General features: G+C 40.4%; 1 protein-coding gene across 1 annotated transcript in view; it reads right to left on the bottom strand.

Annotated features, from left to right (window-relative positions):
- GABBR2 (gamma-aminobutyric acid type B receptor subunit 2) overlaps positions 1 to 17,146 on the bottom strand; it is a gene marked incomplete at both ends in the record, with an annotated part of 465,867 nt that overhangs the window by 13,627 nt on the left and 435,094 nt on the right. The window contains 3 exons of the mRNA XM_082281997.1: positions 2,684 to 2,813; positions 4,800 to 4,982; positions 11,301 to 11,525. Coding sequence (XP_082138123.1) covers positions 2,684 to 2,813; positions 4,800 to 4,982; positions 11,301 to 11,525 — 538 coding nt within the window. The remainder of the gene's footprint in view (positions 1 to 2,683; positions 2,814 to 4,799; positions 4,983 to 11,300; positions 11,526 to 17,146) is intronic.

Here is a 17,146-nt window from a genome sequence, read left to right as displayed (position 1 = left end):
TGCCCTGAGTTTGTGTAAGCAATAGCAATGGGGTTACACTACATGGCATTCTCTGTGTAAACTCTTCCAGAACAGCAAGGTATTTTATAAAAACAAGTGACATAGAAATGAACCACAAAGTGAATGTGGCACATTGTCTCCTATGATTTTTAGCTCCAAGTCAGCTGCTGTTTTGAGCCTCTCTCTTTACTGTCCCGTTCCTACTCTCCCAGCTCACATTTTTCACAAGATTAAGGAAACCTCATCATCACCTCAAAACCAATATTGGACGGGCTTCACCAGTTGCACAGTGGGGATGAGAGAGATGGTCACTTCTAGGTCATGCTAATAGATTATTTACAATTCTGAAACTTCCCTCAAGTACCACCAGGGATGCATACTTTCAAGGTTCTGAATTTTCCTTTCCTGAAAGTTCATGAAATGCACAGCTGCAGAAAGCATAGTCGTGTCATTCAGAGTTAGCTTTCCTGTAGCCGTAAGGGCCAGAATTTTTTTAAATACCATTTAAGCGATGTTTGTTTGAATCTGCACAGAAGCAGCAGTGACTCAGCAGCATGAATTCTCCAAAGCCTTGTTATTTTGATTGGAATGGCAAATTTATATTAAGCACATAGGTTGACTATTGGGAAAGGATGCGGTGAGACAAACAGACGAGATTCAGACGTGTAGCTAAGGGACAGGGAAATGTGGAAAGAGAAGGAGCAGAAGAAATGGAATTGGAGGGACAGAAAAGGCTAGCAAGGGTTGTTAATCACGGTGGCTCAGAGCCTGGAAGTATGAATATTTAATGTCACTTGTGTCAGAATCAGGATACACTGTAATGTACATGTGTGGAGTATTTACCACCAGGTGTGGGACCAAGCTTCAAACACCTGCTGCAAATTAGGAGCCAGGTCTTCCTCATTCCCAGTGAATGGATGCTCTAATCTTTCCATATAAAGTTGGCCAAGGAAGAACATCTTTCTCCACCTGTCCCAACTTTTGTGTGGAGCTTTATGTGGTAGGTCTATTGAGAAAATTGTGTCCAGAAACTTCAGTATGCCGAATATCTACCCTGTTAATCCCAATAATACATAGTTCCAAGCCACTCTGCATATTAATACTCCATACTTAGCCTCCATACAGATGATTTTAAATATGCACCCCACAGCAGAAGTGTAAAAGCTAGGGAACTGCACTGGGGGAAAATTAGGAACAGAGACAATCTTGGATGCTGCTGCTTCAAGCAGCAGTTAGGCATCGATATCTTTTGTATACATAGACACAAGTGAATGCAGAAAGGTTATATTTTATCCTTGATTTCTTTGCCAGCCTCCTACTGCTAATGGAGTGCATCTTGCTGTGGGAAGCATCCATCCTAAATTTATACCCAGAGTATTTCTTGAGAATCATTTTTTGTTCCTCATACCCAAACTCAGATGGGCATTTGGCACAATGCAATGTATCTTTTCTGCTTGAAATATTATTCATGATTTATCATTTTTCCTGGAGCATCTGACATGAGAGGAACATTCTATGTGTTCCTTTCAAACTGCTCATCCCACTCACTGATGTTAGTTCTTGCTCCTGATCTCAGCCCAATAATCACACGCCTCCAGCAGCTATTTACGTTTTCTTTTTCCTCCTTTCCCCTCTTCTGGTTTTTTTTTTTTACTTTTAGAAAGGACACTGGGAACTCTCCTTCTTTTTTCTTTTTGCCACAAGTTATACAACCCAGTGTATACCCAGCCTAAAACAAAAGGCGCAAGAAAATGTAACCTTATCCAACCAAAATTTCAATACACTTCAAAGACATATGTGGTCTGTTGCTGTTGTTCTAAAATTATTCTTCAAGTTTATTCACAGGGATAACTTCTGTCCCACTTAACCAAGCTTATGGTGCCACATCAATAAGAAGCTGGAGCCTTGCAGTGTAACAAACACGCAAATCTACAACTTACAAACACAGAGCAGATAGTTTTTCACACACTATAGTAATATTCAGCTGTACAAAGCTATTTGCCAGAAGTCACAAAGTACATCCATTCCAGGTCAGAAATGGAAGGTGGGTGTCCTGGCTTCCACTTTTATTGCGCTATGCACCAGATTTTATTGCTTCCCAAAAAGCAAAATGGCTCTAATGGAAGCAATTCTCTTGCACGTAGTTCTTCAGGGAGCCATGCAAGAGACACAGGAGAAACAACTTAGGAATATTATAGTTGTCATGAAATCCTTTTTTATCAGTTCCTAGGGAAGAATTTTCATACATGAGTGCCTTCAGTTCTGCATTTAGAATCCAAATCAGCACTGAAATATTTACATGCTTCTCTTTTACATGCTTGATAGCAGTGTCCAAAAGCAGGATTTCAGCATCCTAGTCAGGCAAGCACATATTAAACTGGGCTTAAAATTCTGTGACTTTCCTCTCTCCATGCAGCACAGAAAACTTGACTTCTGAACACAAGTACTTTTCTAAAATTTTCCCACTTCACCATGTGTATTAAAATAGAAGACATACGTATAGAAATAACTACTCAGTGGATACTATGTAGCTTATTATGTGAATCTGCATACTCTCTGTAATTAAACCAAAATATTTAAAGCTCTGTCTTACCAAGGTCTGAGTGCTCTGAAACCATTTCAATGAGATTGCTGTTCTAAAGTTTGGCAGGTTAAGCTACTAATGGATTTTACTAACACTCACCTTTGCTGTCTGTGAAGTTCCGTATACTAAGAATGTCATTAAGGTCCTGATAGTGGTTCTGCTTAATGTATGTTGTTTTCTCAGGAGTGTCCTGAAGTTGCATTGTGACCTCTTCCAAGTCTTTGTCCAGCTGCAAAACAAAGAGAGTACAAATCCTTCAAAATTCAAGAGTCCTTGCTTCAGGTATGTGCACTGAGGCGTAGCTTTCTATAATTAGACTGGAAGGCAGGTGGTAATGCAATTACTACACTGTGGCAAATACAGTCTTCTCATAGCACTACTACACTACCTCTAAAAATAATGCTACAAGTAACAAATTTTGTTCAACTGTGATATTGCACACAGGGCATAGGAGAGAAATAAGCGTTAGTAGTTGACAGTAGAAGCAATTCAGGTGTACTGACAAATGAGAAAGATACGAGCATTGGAAAGCCCAGTCTGAAAACCTCTTTATTATCTACATGTAAAATTTTATTATTTATTATATATGTAAAATATTATTTATTATCTACATGTAAAATTGTGGCATACATAGCTGTAACCACTTCATCCATCAAATTATCGAACACACAGGAGGATATAAGGGAACTATGGCACATCCAGTCATGTGAGTGACTGCAGTCAACTCTACTAGGAATGCTTTACTTTTAGCACTAAGCAGAGCACAGTGTGCTCTCCTCAAGGGGTAACTTGTTCTACAAGTTGTCTATAGCCCCAGTTGAAAATTACAGGAAACAAGCTTCATAACCCTCTTTGTGAACAGTTGTGCAGGATGTGGTGCCAGAGTATGTCCCACTCACTACCAGCTTAACCGAATTTTTAAAGTGCTGAATTAACTTTATGTTGCTCCTTATGGAACTGGGGCATAGCAACTCAAACTAGATGAGACAGAGATGTAGCTGTTTGCCATGGTAAGGCATGTTCCAAATCCCCTTGACAATGAAACTGATTTGGGCCTACTGGTTCTGGGAATTTAATCTATTTAAGCAAAGTCCAAAAGAAATAGGCAGGGCCCTGCGAGCACTAATGTGGCTGCTCTGACTAGCCTTACCTCTGCTCACCATCATGAACCTTGCGAGGCACAGGCTGAGATCTTGTGTTAGGAGGCTTAGTAGAAAAAACTACAGTAGAGTACAGGAACAGAGATAGCCAGCAGGGCCTTCGTTAAAAATGTCAAGGCTCTCACATGAAAGGGCCAAAGCTGGAAAAGCTGAACTAAATTTCTTTAACAAGGCAGAGATAACTTTTACTTCTGGACTCTCTGGTAGCCTGAGTAAATACCTTTTAGTTACCTAGGCAATTGTCATTACTTAAGATCTGGACAAAGAAATAACTGTTGTAATAAAATACTTTCTCTTCAAGGTATAAGAATACTTTACAGACTGGACAAGAACAGGTTAATTTCTTTAAGATATGATCAGTGATGGTTATCTTGTCTCAAAAATTGTTCAAGACTGGTTTGTCATCGTTTCAGGTCTACTGAGCAAGGATGGACATAACTGTACCTGCTATAGCTCTGATGGAATTCATGTCCTCCATGTACTCAGCCTTTCCCTCAGTAGGTACTGAAGAAACTTCACCACCTTTGTGCCAAAAGGGTCAGCTCACACTTTCATAAAAGTCTTTTTCTACCTTAAGAAAATACGTAATTCTGTTTCATGGAAGATGTAAAAATCTGTCTAGCAAGTTTTGGACCAAACTCTCAAAGAGGCTGAGAAATAACAGCAAAAGCAGTCTCAGAACTCAGCCATAAACAGGAACAAAGACAGCCCTTAAGTGCCCCTGGGGCTGCGGATCGCTCTTATGCTTGTTTGTAAAGGTTACACTTCTGGAGCTGTGGAGCTCAGCATGTCCATGTGAAACAAGAGGGCAATTGGCCTGTCACAAAAAAATAGGGCAAGTTTCATTTTGCTAAGGCACATTTTCATTTTATCACACCTGCTACATATTTGCTGTACTAGTTAGCAAACCATATAAATTGTCTCTTTCCTATAACTACTATGGGGAAAGTTAACTTTTTTCTCTAAAAAGTAGTCAGCATTAAGGAGATTGCAGAATTGCAACAAAAAACAATTGAAAAATAAAGTGCCTAGGCAGTACATGCAGTAAAAAATACCTCTGTAATTTTCATTCTCAAGCGGTGATTCTCTGACTGCAATCCTTCTAGTCGAGATGTGCTGGCCTGATTGACGCTGGTGACTGATGTTGATGTTTTTGAATCTTCTTTCTTTTGATTTTGAGTGAACTGAAACCGTCTGTTCTGTGTGGCTGCATCTGGATTTGTTCGCAGTGTGATGAGCTGAAAGGTTGAAAAGCCTTAAGAAATCCTGTTTTATTTTTGCAGCTATTTATTTTGTATCTCAAAATACTGAAAGGCAAACCAAGAGCTCCTTTTTGACTTTCAAGTATAAAACTCTGGAAAGTGAGCTCTGCTTGCCATGTGCACTACTTGAGATGATTTCTGAATAACTTTATAGAATAGGTTGAATGAAAATGATTATGAGAAGGGAAGTGTTCAAAAAATGAGGAAAAAAACTAATTCAAAATATATTTATCTGTATTTTAAATATATTAAAATATATTTTAATATTCTATAAAATGTATTTTTCTCCTTCATTGACATGTTTATACTTTAAAAGAATATGTTCCTTCTTCAAGAAAAAAACAATCCACCAACCCCTTCCCTTCCCAAGTACAGTTCCATCTGAAATTTCTCCTTTCCTACTGTTACAAATAACACTCAAGCAGAGAGAGACATGAAGCAGGAGTATTAACAGAGAGAACTCATGGGAGATTGCACTCTGGAGATAACAGAAACTTAATTAGTTTTTAGTGACCCAAAATAAACCAAATCTGTTCAAACAAATTAAATAAGCCAGTTAAAAAAAAAAAAAGTTAACCTTAAACATATTTAATTTAAGCAAATGTAAGTAAAATTTAACACTCGGTGACAATGTGAAAATATCACCTCGACATGAGGAGAGAAAGCTACTGCTGTTTGGCAAGGGGGAGAGAGATTCTCAGATTACTCTGGAGAATACAAAATTTATGTTACTTGCCAAGCAGCATACATATATATTTGTATACAGACAAAGCTGAAGGAGCTCCCTGCCCTGAGAGGATAGACATGGAATCATAAATCCAGAGGTGTTATCTGAAAAGAGAGAACGGGCAATCATTCTGTATGTACAGCTCACCCAGATTTTGTGGTATAACTGCATTTCGGAATTGATTCCTCTTGTTTTAAAGAGCATGGCATTGTTCTGCAGCTCTGGTGGCATGAAGTAAGGCCCTACCTTCTGATTGAGAGAGGTATGACTGCTTAGACTCTGAAGAATGTGGTCCCTGGCATGTATTTACAGACCAAGGCAGCAGTTGGGATGATGCTTGCAGATAATACACTTAATTTTTCAGGTGGTAAAGTAGATGGAGAAGGCTAAGGTGCTCTGTGTCTTCTTCACCTTAGTCTTTTCTGATAAAACTTGCCCTCAGAAATTCCACACCTCTAAAGTAATTGAATACATCAAGTTCAGCCAGCCTGATAAATTGTATGCCTGAGGATTAAGGGAACTGGTCCATGTCATCATGAGGCCACTCTCAGTCTTTTGGAAGATGATGTTGATTTGGAGCAGTTTTTGAGAATTGGAAGAAAGGAAATGTCACAGCTGTGCTCAGGAGATGTGAGAGAAGAATTTGGGGAAATGCATCCTTGCCACCTTCACCTGAAAGAAAATGCTGCCTGACCAACCTGACTTACAGCTTTCTTCAGTGAGACGTCTGGGTTGGTAGATGAGAGTAGAGAGTTATTCTTCTTGACTTAAGCAAAAATTTAACACTGTCTCCCAGAGCATCCTCATGGTTAAACTGACAAAATAGTGATTGGACAAGAGGCCACTGAAGTGGATTCAAATTAGGCTGAACTGACAGGCTCAGAGGATTGTGGTAGCCAGTCACTAGTGCTGTTCCTCAGTCTGGAAGGAAATGGGTCTGGGCCAACAAGAATCTCCTGAAGCTAGGCAAAGGGAAATACTAAGTCCTGCTCTTGAGGAGAAATAAACCCCAAGCACCTACCCAAACAGCATGAGGGGTGTTTGCCTGGAAAGTAGTTTTCCAGTAAAGGCAATGGGAATTGTGGTGGAACATAAGCCAACACTACCCTGGGCCAACGGAGGTGATCCTTCCTTTCTACTCGGCCTGGCGAGAGCACACCTGGGATGTTGTGTCCAAGTTTGGAGTCCCCAGAGCAAGAGAGAGATAGGTGTAGTAAAGAAAGCCCAGAGAAGGGCCACAAAGGTGCTGAAGATGATCACAGCCCTTAGGATAGAAGTAGAGACTGATTATTTAGCCTTGAGATGGAAGACATTGGGGGGTGACATTATTCATGTGTATCCGATATATGATGGAAGAGAGTAAGGAGGATGGATCCAGACTCTTCTCAATGATGTCCAGTGAAAGGGAGGGGGACACAAGCTGAAAAACCAGGATTTTCACTTAAACATCAGAAAAACTTTTCCTATTGTGAGTGTGGTCAAATGCTGGTAGAGATACTCAGAGGAGTTGGGAAGTATTCCTCTGGAGATAACCAAGAGCCAGCTGCTTAAGGCCCTGGGTATCTTGCTGTAGCTGAGCCTTCTCAGAAGGAAGTGTCTTCAGTCTCACAATTCCTTGTTTCAAATTAGGCTGGTTGTAATGACTGCTGTGTCTAAGTCCCAGACAAAAAAACCACATGAAAATGAAGTTAAAGGTGAAGAATGTTAATTACAAAGCTTCTGAAAGCAGCAGGCCGAAGTGTTAAAAGTTCTGCAATTTGATGTGGTCTAAGTTCAAACTGAATATAAGATAGAAGTACTGCCACTGAATCATCTTCACCTGGGATTTTACAGCTAAAGATTGCATGTTTTGAAACAGGGACATGCTGTAATGAATTCATTCACATGGTGTGGATTAGATTGAAAAGTCCATGAGAAATATTGTTGGCTCATGCGGTACAAAGAATGGGGTTAGATGAGCTTTTAAATTTTTTTTTTTCTGACCATAAAGTCAGTGGAGCTTATATCTTGCTGTCTTACATCTGTGCAGTTTCAATTTTCACAAACGGTCAACGTTGAGTATCCACAGAGCCAGTTCCAAATAGGCATCAAATGCTACCAACACAGAAGATGAATGTTTTAATCCCTAGAATTGGTTTTGCCTTGCTGCTCTGAAGGAAACTGGATAAGAATTAGTGTGTTAATGCCATTGCAGCCAGAAATGGTATGCAATTGTTGGGTGACTACAAGTAAGCCCGGTGTTCTGTCTCAAAATGGATGGAGCAGAAAAAATGAAAGGACATGGAAGCTTCATAAATATGGATAAGCTTGTGACAATTACTTCATGAAGAGACAATGCATATTAGGATTTCTTCTTTTAAAGAAGCGAAGAATATGCTGGAAAGTACTATAGATATCTTGGTCCTTAAAAAGGTAATTAGACATAGCTGTTAATTTCTAGCAGGAAAAATACGTATAATACATGTTTGAATTCTGCAGATAACTTCTACAAGATATGCTTGATTGTGGAAATCTACAATAGTTGTAACAATATTTGGAAAGTTGTTGATCAGATAACAAGAATGTCTGCAGTTAATGCAGTATAACGATGCAGTATAATGCTATCAACATTTGTACCTTTAAACTGAAAGGGTAATGAACATTTTTTTCCCTGATCTGTCTCACTCTGCTATGGGATTTTCCTCATGTTTTTTTCTAGGGCACTTGCTACTGAACAAAATAGCAGTGGACAAAATGGACATTTAACTGGAGAAGTATAGTAATTGCTGTGTTATAAGTAAATAAGATTAGTAGAGCTGACAAGAAGGAAGGGGAAAATGTCATGTTTCATTCCCTAGTGTGTCTACATCATTGAGTAGTTGCCTATTCAGATTCATAAAAAAGCTGTGGAGTAAAATTGAATTTCAGCACTGTTGACCCAGGAGACTGCTGAAGATTAGTTAAAAGGAATGCACTTTACTCGGTATAGCAGAGAAGTAGTGGCACTCACCTGGCTCAGAACCACATTACTGCTTGCATCTGTCTGGTCAGTTTAATAAATGAGAAAGTGCAGTCGTCCAGGTCTTCATTATCATCCCCTGTGCCTGATGAGCAACAGGCTTTAGTATTCACCAACAATCCTCCTGTGTCCCTAAGATTGTACTAATTTATGACATACTTGATTAAGGGGAGAGATTTGGTGCCTGTCTCACACTGACATCTTACCTACATGTACAAACTAGGTAGTGCTGGATATAATTGTCTGTGGGGTCCAGACAAGCTATTGTGCAACCTGTGCTGGAGCAGGCTGAGGGGAGAGTGCTTGCCAGCCATCCTGCTGTGACTGTGGCACAGCACGGCGAGAGGCGATGTAGGACAATATATATGAGTGCTAGAAGAACTCTCCAGCTGTGAAAGCACTCACATGGGCATTGGAAGTGCTGCATTCCAGCCCCTGCTTCAACATCTTTCTTTTGTACCTTATCCAATGATGAATTTTATTGCTAAATAGCTAAGCATTTGGAAACCTGACACTCTGTGAAAAGAATTTAAATACTTCATGCTAGGAGGCTATGGTTCATGTTTGTATTTTGAGTAAAAAAGAACTGAGAGGAAAAATGAGGGTAGGGTAATTGGGGTTTAGAAGAAGATCAGAGGAAGGGGTTAAAAAAGGAATCAGAAAAGTCATTTCAGAGCCTGTGACAAGAGAAGAGAAGAGAAGGATGGGCAAAGGAGCATGAAAGCAAAGGGGCAAAGAGCATGGACAGCATTAATGATTCTCTTTGAAGAGAGTTCTGACATTCTGTAGAGGTATTTTTGGCACCAGAGTTTTAATATGCATTTTCATAGAGCTTACCCACTTAAATCTAGTGTGTTTCAAAGTACACTCTATTGCTGTGTTTGTGAATGTTGCCTCAATTTAGAACAAAGTTGTGATTCTTCCCTAAGATACAGAACAAAAATATGACTATACATGTCTGTATGGCTTTTTAATATTTGAGAAATGAATTGCAGAACTTGCAAAAACATCCTGTTTAGTCAGTCCTGGAGAACAAATTACTTTTCTTTTGTTTGCAGATCATAAATCAGCTTCTGTTGCTAGTCTGTGCCTCTAATTTCTTTCAGTGATTGCGCTTTGAGATAAGTTCATCAGCTTGTTTCTTTTGCACACACAGTTCTTGGCCCCCCAGTAGATGAGATGCCCCTAAGCACCAGAATCTACTGACTAAAATTTGCTCAATACATTGATTGAATATGGTCCAATAAAGAGCCACAAACTTCTTATAAATACTCACTTGAAAAATCTAAAAACAGATTTGAGAGGCAAAAAGACCTACATTTTGCCTGGCAAATGTTTCAGACATCCAACTGCATATGCATCTAATTTGGGGTAATAAGCTATGTTTACACAAGCCACTTAAAATGAACACAATTGAACATTTTACTTCAAAACATCAAATGCATTCCCTAGTACTCGAGGCTTTGCTAAAGTAAGTTTATGTAAAAATCAGTTTTCCCTTCATTCAAGATCTGTCCTATTCATGTCTAAAGCCTAACTCTACAAGGGAACTGATCAAGTTCCACTCTTCTGCAGGTAAGTATCTTCTCGATTCTTCAAACAAGGCACAATGAACCTGTCCTCAGAGCCCAAAAGAGCAAAAGGAAATGAAAGCACATGCCTCCCAGTCTGTGCTTCACTTAGTCCTTTAATATACCCATTAACAAATATAACTTCAGTGTCAGCATTTGCAGCATACATACAGTTTTCCTCTGAGGTGCTGACAAAGCCTGTTGTACCACCATAAACAAATACTTAGAGATTAAACGCAATTGATCTCATATCATGCTAGTGAACTAAAAAGATCTCACTATTTTGTAGGTATAGAAACAGAGATCTTGATTATCTTGCTTAGGGTATGTAAGAATCTTAGAATATCCTGGGGAGGGACCCATTGGGATCATTGAAGTCCAGCTCCTGGCCCTGCACAGGAACACCCCAAGAGTCACACAGAGTGCCTGAGAGCATTGTCCAAATGCTTCTTGAATTCTGTCAGGCTGGTGCTGTGACCACTTCCCTGGGTATCCCTTTCCAGTGCCCAACTACCCTCTGGGTGAAGAACCTTTTCCTAGTATCCAACCTAAAACTCCCCAGGGACAGCATTATGCCATTCCTTTGGTAGCTGTAAATGGTCACCAAAGAGAAGAGAGAAAAGACAAAATGTGGCAGAGTAGACAACAGGACCTGTTCCCCCTGAATCTCCACTTATATTCCCACTCTTTCCAAAAATTTCCTGAAAGCTGGAAAGAGAGACTATTCCATTGAAACTACAGAAAACAACTTTTGTTTCCCCAGTCACAATTTCAGTAAAAATATAGACATTAGAAGCTGATGTATTCACACTTTCTCCAAAATGTCATGAAGATTTGTTTCTCCTTCAGAGTCTGGAGACAAGAGTTTATAGATGGGCTTGGTCAAGAATTCATACATATCTCCTGACCTTGAAAAGGTGATAAACACCTACATATTACATCATAATTACAAAACAGCAGGAAAAAAATCCATATTCATGCAAAACAAATTCACCTACCTTAGGTACAAACACCAGGCAGAGAGTAATGGTGCTGCAGAATATTATGACTAAAGCAACGATGCAGAACTGCACATTGGGTTGGTCCCGAGTAAGGAATGAAACAGCAGCACCAATAATGCACATGATCCCCACGTTGTACACACTCATTCCGATGTACTTGCTGTCATTCAAAGCAGGAATGCTGACATTCCGTGTCTCCCAGGCGAGGAAACACCCGAATAACTGAAGTGGTAAAAGAAGGAGAAAACATGATAATTATAAGAGGAATTGGCTGTCATCCAGAAAAAGCACTTGTTTAAAACAGATGTGTTTTCCAACTTGACGACTATGGGTTATATTACAATTCAGAGATATACACCTACCTTTTGCTTAATATCTAATTACCTGTGGGATTTGTTTTGCTCACTAGGACAGATTCCCACTCTAACAAGAAAAATGTGAAACTTAAAATTAGTCCTGATTGAAACAAATTTCTCTAAATGGTATGGTTATCTTTATTTTATATTTTTAATAATTTTAAAGACAGTCCTTCTGTTTCTTTTCAAGGATTCCAGTAAAGATATAACGTGCATTGTTCTTTTAGCTATTTTTAGCAGCTGTTCTCAATATACTCTTATCAATCCAGCCATTCATTACATGATTATCACCTACATTAATAAGCAGCAGTGCCAAGATGTGTCCCATGAGAGATAAATATACAATGCAGAAAGTGTCACCCGAGTTGTTCAGATTACAATTATAATGTCTTTTATTATAGTGGGAGTTGGTAATGGCCTTTCAATTGCAGTTGTCTAATGATTTCTGGCATGAAACATTCTTGTGGCAATTTTTTGTTTGCTTTTTTCCTTCAGTGTATTTTTAAGTTTTAGCCCCTTTGTTATTTGCAAGATGCTTTTGCAATTCAGCAGGGGAAAGCCTTTAGTGGAAGGAAGCCATCTCCATCCCTCGAAATTTAATTAGATTTTTCTGCAACATGAACTGCTGCAAACAATTATTTTCTTCCTCTTGCATTCCTCAGAGAAGTCCTGGCAATGCAGTAAAACCCTAAACGAACTCAAGATGTTGTAAATAGGTAACCCAGCCTACAGTCTAGGCAAAGCCCCGTAGGATTGTATGGCGCCTTGGGAAGCATGATAGAGAGCAGATGGTATTGGGTGGAAGGAAAAGACAGAGAGAAGAACTATCACTAAGGTCCAAGGCATGGTTTCTATGTTTTCTAGCTTTTTTTCTGATCACAATGCAGGGACAGACAAGAAGGAGAAAGAGCAAAGGTGCATTCCCATTGACCTTAGTAGCCTTCCTCCCAGACCATCACATTTGTCCACTGCCATATCATGAAGATAATATTCTCTTTCATATAACTTCAATTTATGTGCAATCCAGGAAATTGGAGGTCAATGATGATGCCATTTGGGGGATTAATTGCAGTTGTCTAGTACAATTTACCTTCTATTTTTCTGGGTTTTTTTCCTATGGCAAATAACCTGGACTAGAAGAACAGTGCTGCCAGACAAACAAAAGAGAGCAGGCAAGTGACAGAGTGATGTTTGTTCTACAGACTTGGGTTTCAACTGTAGTAACACCTGGACACCAGTAACTGCAAATTTCCTTGATTATTTGCTTAGTTTTTATCTCAAATAACAATGGCAACAAAGCCAACCACTCGTGATTCAGCTATTTTGCACTCCCATAGGCACTTGCAGGCTGCAGCCACCTACCTACTCGCCCAGGCACTTCCAATCAGGACTTGCTGCTGAACTGCCAGCCCTGCCCTCCCTGAGCTTGTCTGCTGGCTTATTTCATTCTCTTGCCTGCAGCACACGTCACCCTGCCACATGTTCATGGGCAGCGCTGGCTGGGAGGCTTTGGCAGATTAGGCATCTACTCTCAGCCCATGGAGTGTGGCAGGCTGCAGGGGCTGCCCAGTCCAGGCATGGGATGTAGAATCACTTGCTCACCCACTTTCCAGTGCTGCCATCACTGCTGCAATCCCTGTCAAGATACACTGACACAGGTGGCCCTTCCCAGCAACAGCAGCAGTAGTTGCCCTGGCAATCCTCACCCAAGTTGTTTCAGCAACATTCCCACCTTATCTCTCTACACACTACTTCAGGAGATGGTCCTCTCCTAGGGCACTCCATTGCCTCATTGTTGAAGTCCTGCCTCTTCAGTTTAACCTGCCTCCTTTAGTAGGACTAGAGCCCACACCTCACTCTGGCCCATTGCCTCTTCTCCTCACTTTCCCAGCAGCTTAAGATTTGCAGGAAGAGCAGTAGTGGCTGCTGCAGGCAGAGCACAGCAAGGGGATGCTCTTAAGGGGTCTGTAGACAGCTACCTGGGTCAGCAAGGGGTCTTGGCCATTCAGGGAGGGCAGCTGAGGTGTGTGAACCCATTATCATCAGGCTTTGTGCCAGAGCAACAGCTCATCCTCTGATACATTTTCAGAGCCCTTCTGCTAAATAAGGCAGTACCTCCAGTAGGGAAGGGTGCAGACAACACTCCTTTGCTGTTGGGTCTGGCATGTGCACAGGCAGAGCAGGAATGTACAGACTCCATTACAGGCTCAGCAGAAGCAAATTGTCACTATATTCACCTGGGTGTGTTGGGGGACATACAGTGGTGGTACCTTTTTTCAGGGTACACACCTGTTCCTCCCAGACACCCCATCATCTCAGGGGTTGCCTGTTGTCCACTCCCCGCACTCTTGGTGCTGCACAGCTCAGTTCTGCTGGAAATTTACATTTTGCCAGCCCATGAACTGACAAACAGGCTGGTCTGGGCCTGTTTTGAGGGGTAGAAGGAATCCTTGTCTGTATTTCTGCATTGCATTTTTAAAGGCATGAGACCCTGATTAATGATGGAGAAGATTTCTATCTTCTCCGACTATGGTTAATTATTAATGAGACTCTTAGGGCTGTAGGTCATCCCTCACTCTCGTCCACTTCCCCCAGTATGAACAGATTCCATTCCAAAAGCATTATTCTGGGAATACAGCCAACATACTTACATGAGCACTTATTACAAATAATGGGGATGAATTTATAGCTGAGGTGGTTATAAAATGATCTAAAATATCAATTATAATGGAAAAAAGATCGTTTGGAGTGTTGTGGTGGTTACGGTTTGGCCCATTCTCATTTATAATTGAGAACAGCATGGGAAACTGTTAAATATCTTTCAGATGAAAGGAAGATATGTACTTATTTATACGATAACTAAAGAAAGGGTGAGACTCTTGCAGCAAGTGGGTTTCCCCAGAATTAAGCACTGTAAATCTGAGAGCATTGTTTTTAACTTTTGTTAGCATTTGGGGTAAAATGCTTGCCTCAGGAAGAGAGATCTCCTTTTCTAGAAGTCACAGCTCATCTCTGAGACTCAAACATGGATAAAAGCTGAGAGTTTTCTGCATCCTGCTGCCAGTGCAGTGGTGATTGCAGAGGTGCTCCTTGTTTGCCTGGTACAGATGCCTGCAGGGCTCCATGGGGTTGGTAAGGTTTCTCCTCTGAGAAAAAGCCTTCCTGAGGGAACACGATGCTTTGGTTTCCCTCCATCTGCCCTTATTTTCCTCCTTCCTGAGGCTCAGACAATATGCACACTTGAAAGATTCAGTTTTATGACAGTAAAAATTCTGTAAATCCCTTGGTAAAATCCTGTAAAATGGCTCAGTTGAGGAATGGGATGCAGATATTGCTAGTGAAGGGTCCAGATTTCTGTGATTCCTTGACAACTTTCGAATATGAAACTTGGGAGCTACAGTTAAAAACACAGACTCATAGTACCTAGTTCAGCTCCTCTTTACTCCTGGTACCTAAACTTTAAACATTCATCTTCCCCAGATAAGAAAATTACATTTCAAATTATGCTTGGGGGCCCCTAATTCTGGAGACTGCTGTGGAATTTAAGGACTATTTGATATTTAAGACTGCCTGCCGGGATTTGCAATGCAGCTGTCTCTCCTCCTCCAGGGCTCAAGCTGGTAAAGGCTTCTCAGACTGTCTACTGGCTTGTGCCCCACACAGAATACAGCAGCAGCCATCTTCATTCAAGACATTGATGCTGGTGATGACCATTGTGTAGCTTCATGTTTGGAGGACACAGCACAATTCTAAGTTTTGCCTGAGATGTGCTCCCTAACCCCAGAGCATAGTCTGGCTCCAGAAGGAGCACCTGAACTTCTTTCAGAGCTGTCGCATTTTATGTTATGAGAAAGTGACTGTCTTAATTAATTGGGCACTTGCATGGGATGTTAGTTCTGATCTCTGCTGAGAATTTTGATTAACCAGTCTTTAGAGAAGGCATGCATGAATATGCATTGGGATGGAGGCAGGCAGCTCTTAGCAGTGCTAATGTGCTGGATTTGGAGAGGTGTAGGACACATCTGTCCCCACTGTTTTATACCAGCTCACTTAAGCAGCTCCTTGCTGGCAGTTACAATTCCCATCCCGAGGCTTCTGATGGACCCCACGCATCTCCAAATAACTCAGGGCTACATGTTCTCCTATAGGAAACAGTTGTATAAAATTTAAGGACACATCAGCCTAATGGACTAATTTTAGTCTTTTTTGGATCTCGACCAATGACACTCTGAATGCAGCTAGGAACTGCAGTACAGTTCCTACACTGTCAGTCATGAACGTAAAGCCTTCTTCAATTTTGGTGGTCTAATAAATACACACATCTTCTTGATGTATAAAGTGCCATAAAATATTGGTTTGGATTTTCTCAGAAGATATGGGCAGCTGTACAGGCAGGGTTGGTTTGTTTTGCCTTTTGTTTGAGGGTAGGCAGCTTCCATTTGACACTGATTTAGAGTATTACCTTTGCAACTGTTGGTATGGTAGGTTTAGGCTGTGTTGTCAGTGCACCCAAAAAGGCTGTGAGAAAACCACTGCATACATTTGGGGAAAACAGTATCTGAAGACAACAGGATTGTATCACTGTGATTAAAGGTAGAATAGTGGTCACTAGGAGAAATCTGTATTATAATGTTAGAAGCATAACAGGTGTATGGAGAATATAATACTTGTGTTTTCAGAGTTTTACAGGCAAACTTTAATTTTAAAGAAACTTATACTGACCAAATTTTGATAGCTGTTTGTAGCCGAAGTATTGGAAAACATTTAACACTTTTTAAAAAAACTCTACCAGCTAGTTAATTTTAAATCTTGTTCATGAGAATTACTGCTAAACACAGTAACAATTTCTTAGATCCACAACATAAATAGATACAACCAAGTGCCTAATTTGCTATTGGATTGCACAGACTGTCACATGACAGGAAGGAAATTATTTATTCACCTCCATGGTACTGCCTTTAAACCATTTTTTTAATGTTTCATTTCAAAGTCATGTCAGCTTAGGTTAGGAAAGAAAGATAAAGAAACTTAGGAAAGAAAGATAAAGAAACTTATACTGAAGATATCTGAGAAGAGCAAAGAAATACCAGAGGAAAAATCTCCAATCTTGTCAGAAGTCATGCTTGCCAATAACTAGGGAATATGCTTTTGGAAAGATTATATATTGGACCAGGCTGCAGCTTTGCAGCTAGTTGCTGTATTGTAGCAGCACTGACCCTGCTCACTTGTGGATTGTAGCCCTGCTCTGCCATATAAAAAAATAAAATGAAGCCTTTTCTTTAAAGATTTAACATTGGGAGATTTTCGTTTGTTTTGGTTTTGTTTTTTTCTAGCTAGATTAGTGTGAGATTTCCCCTCCTGGCCACCTTAAACCAAGGCAGTTCTGGACTCTGGCCTGTAAAGACCTTTCAGCCCGAAGTACCTGTGAAGCTTGACTTGTGTGTTGTTTACTCGGGTTCATTCATTAAATCCAGATCATCACAGACA

The sequence above is a fragment of the Coloeus monedula genome, assembly GCF_965178545.1.
Source record: "Coloeus monedula genome assembly, chromosome: 1".
NCBI classification, from domain to species: domain Eukaryota; kingdom Metazoa; phylum Chordata; class Aves; order Passeriformes; family Corvidae; genus Coloeus; species Coloeus monedula.
The sequence above is the reverse complement of the archived record's forward strand: the minus strand, read 5'-3'. Positions and strand labels throughout refer to the sequence as shown.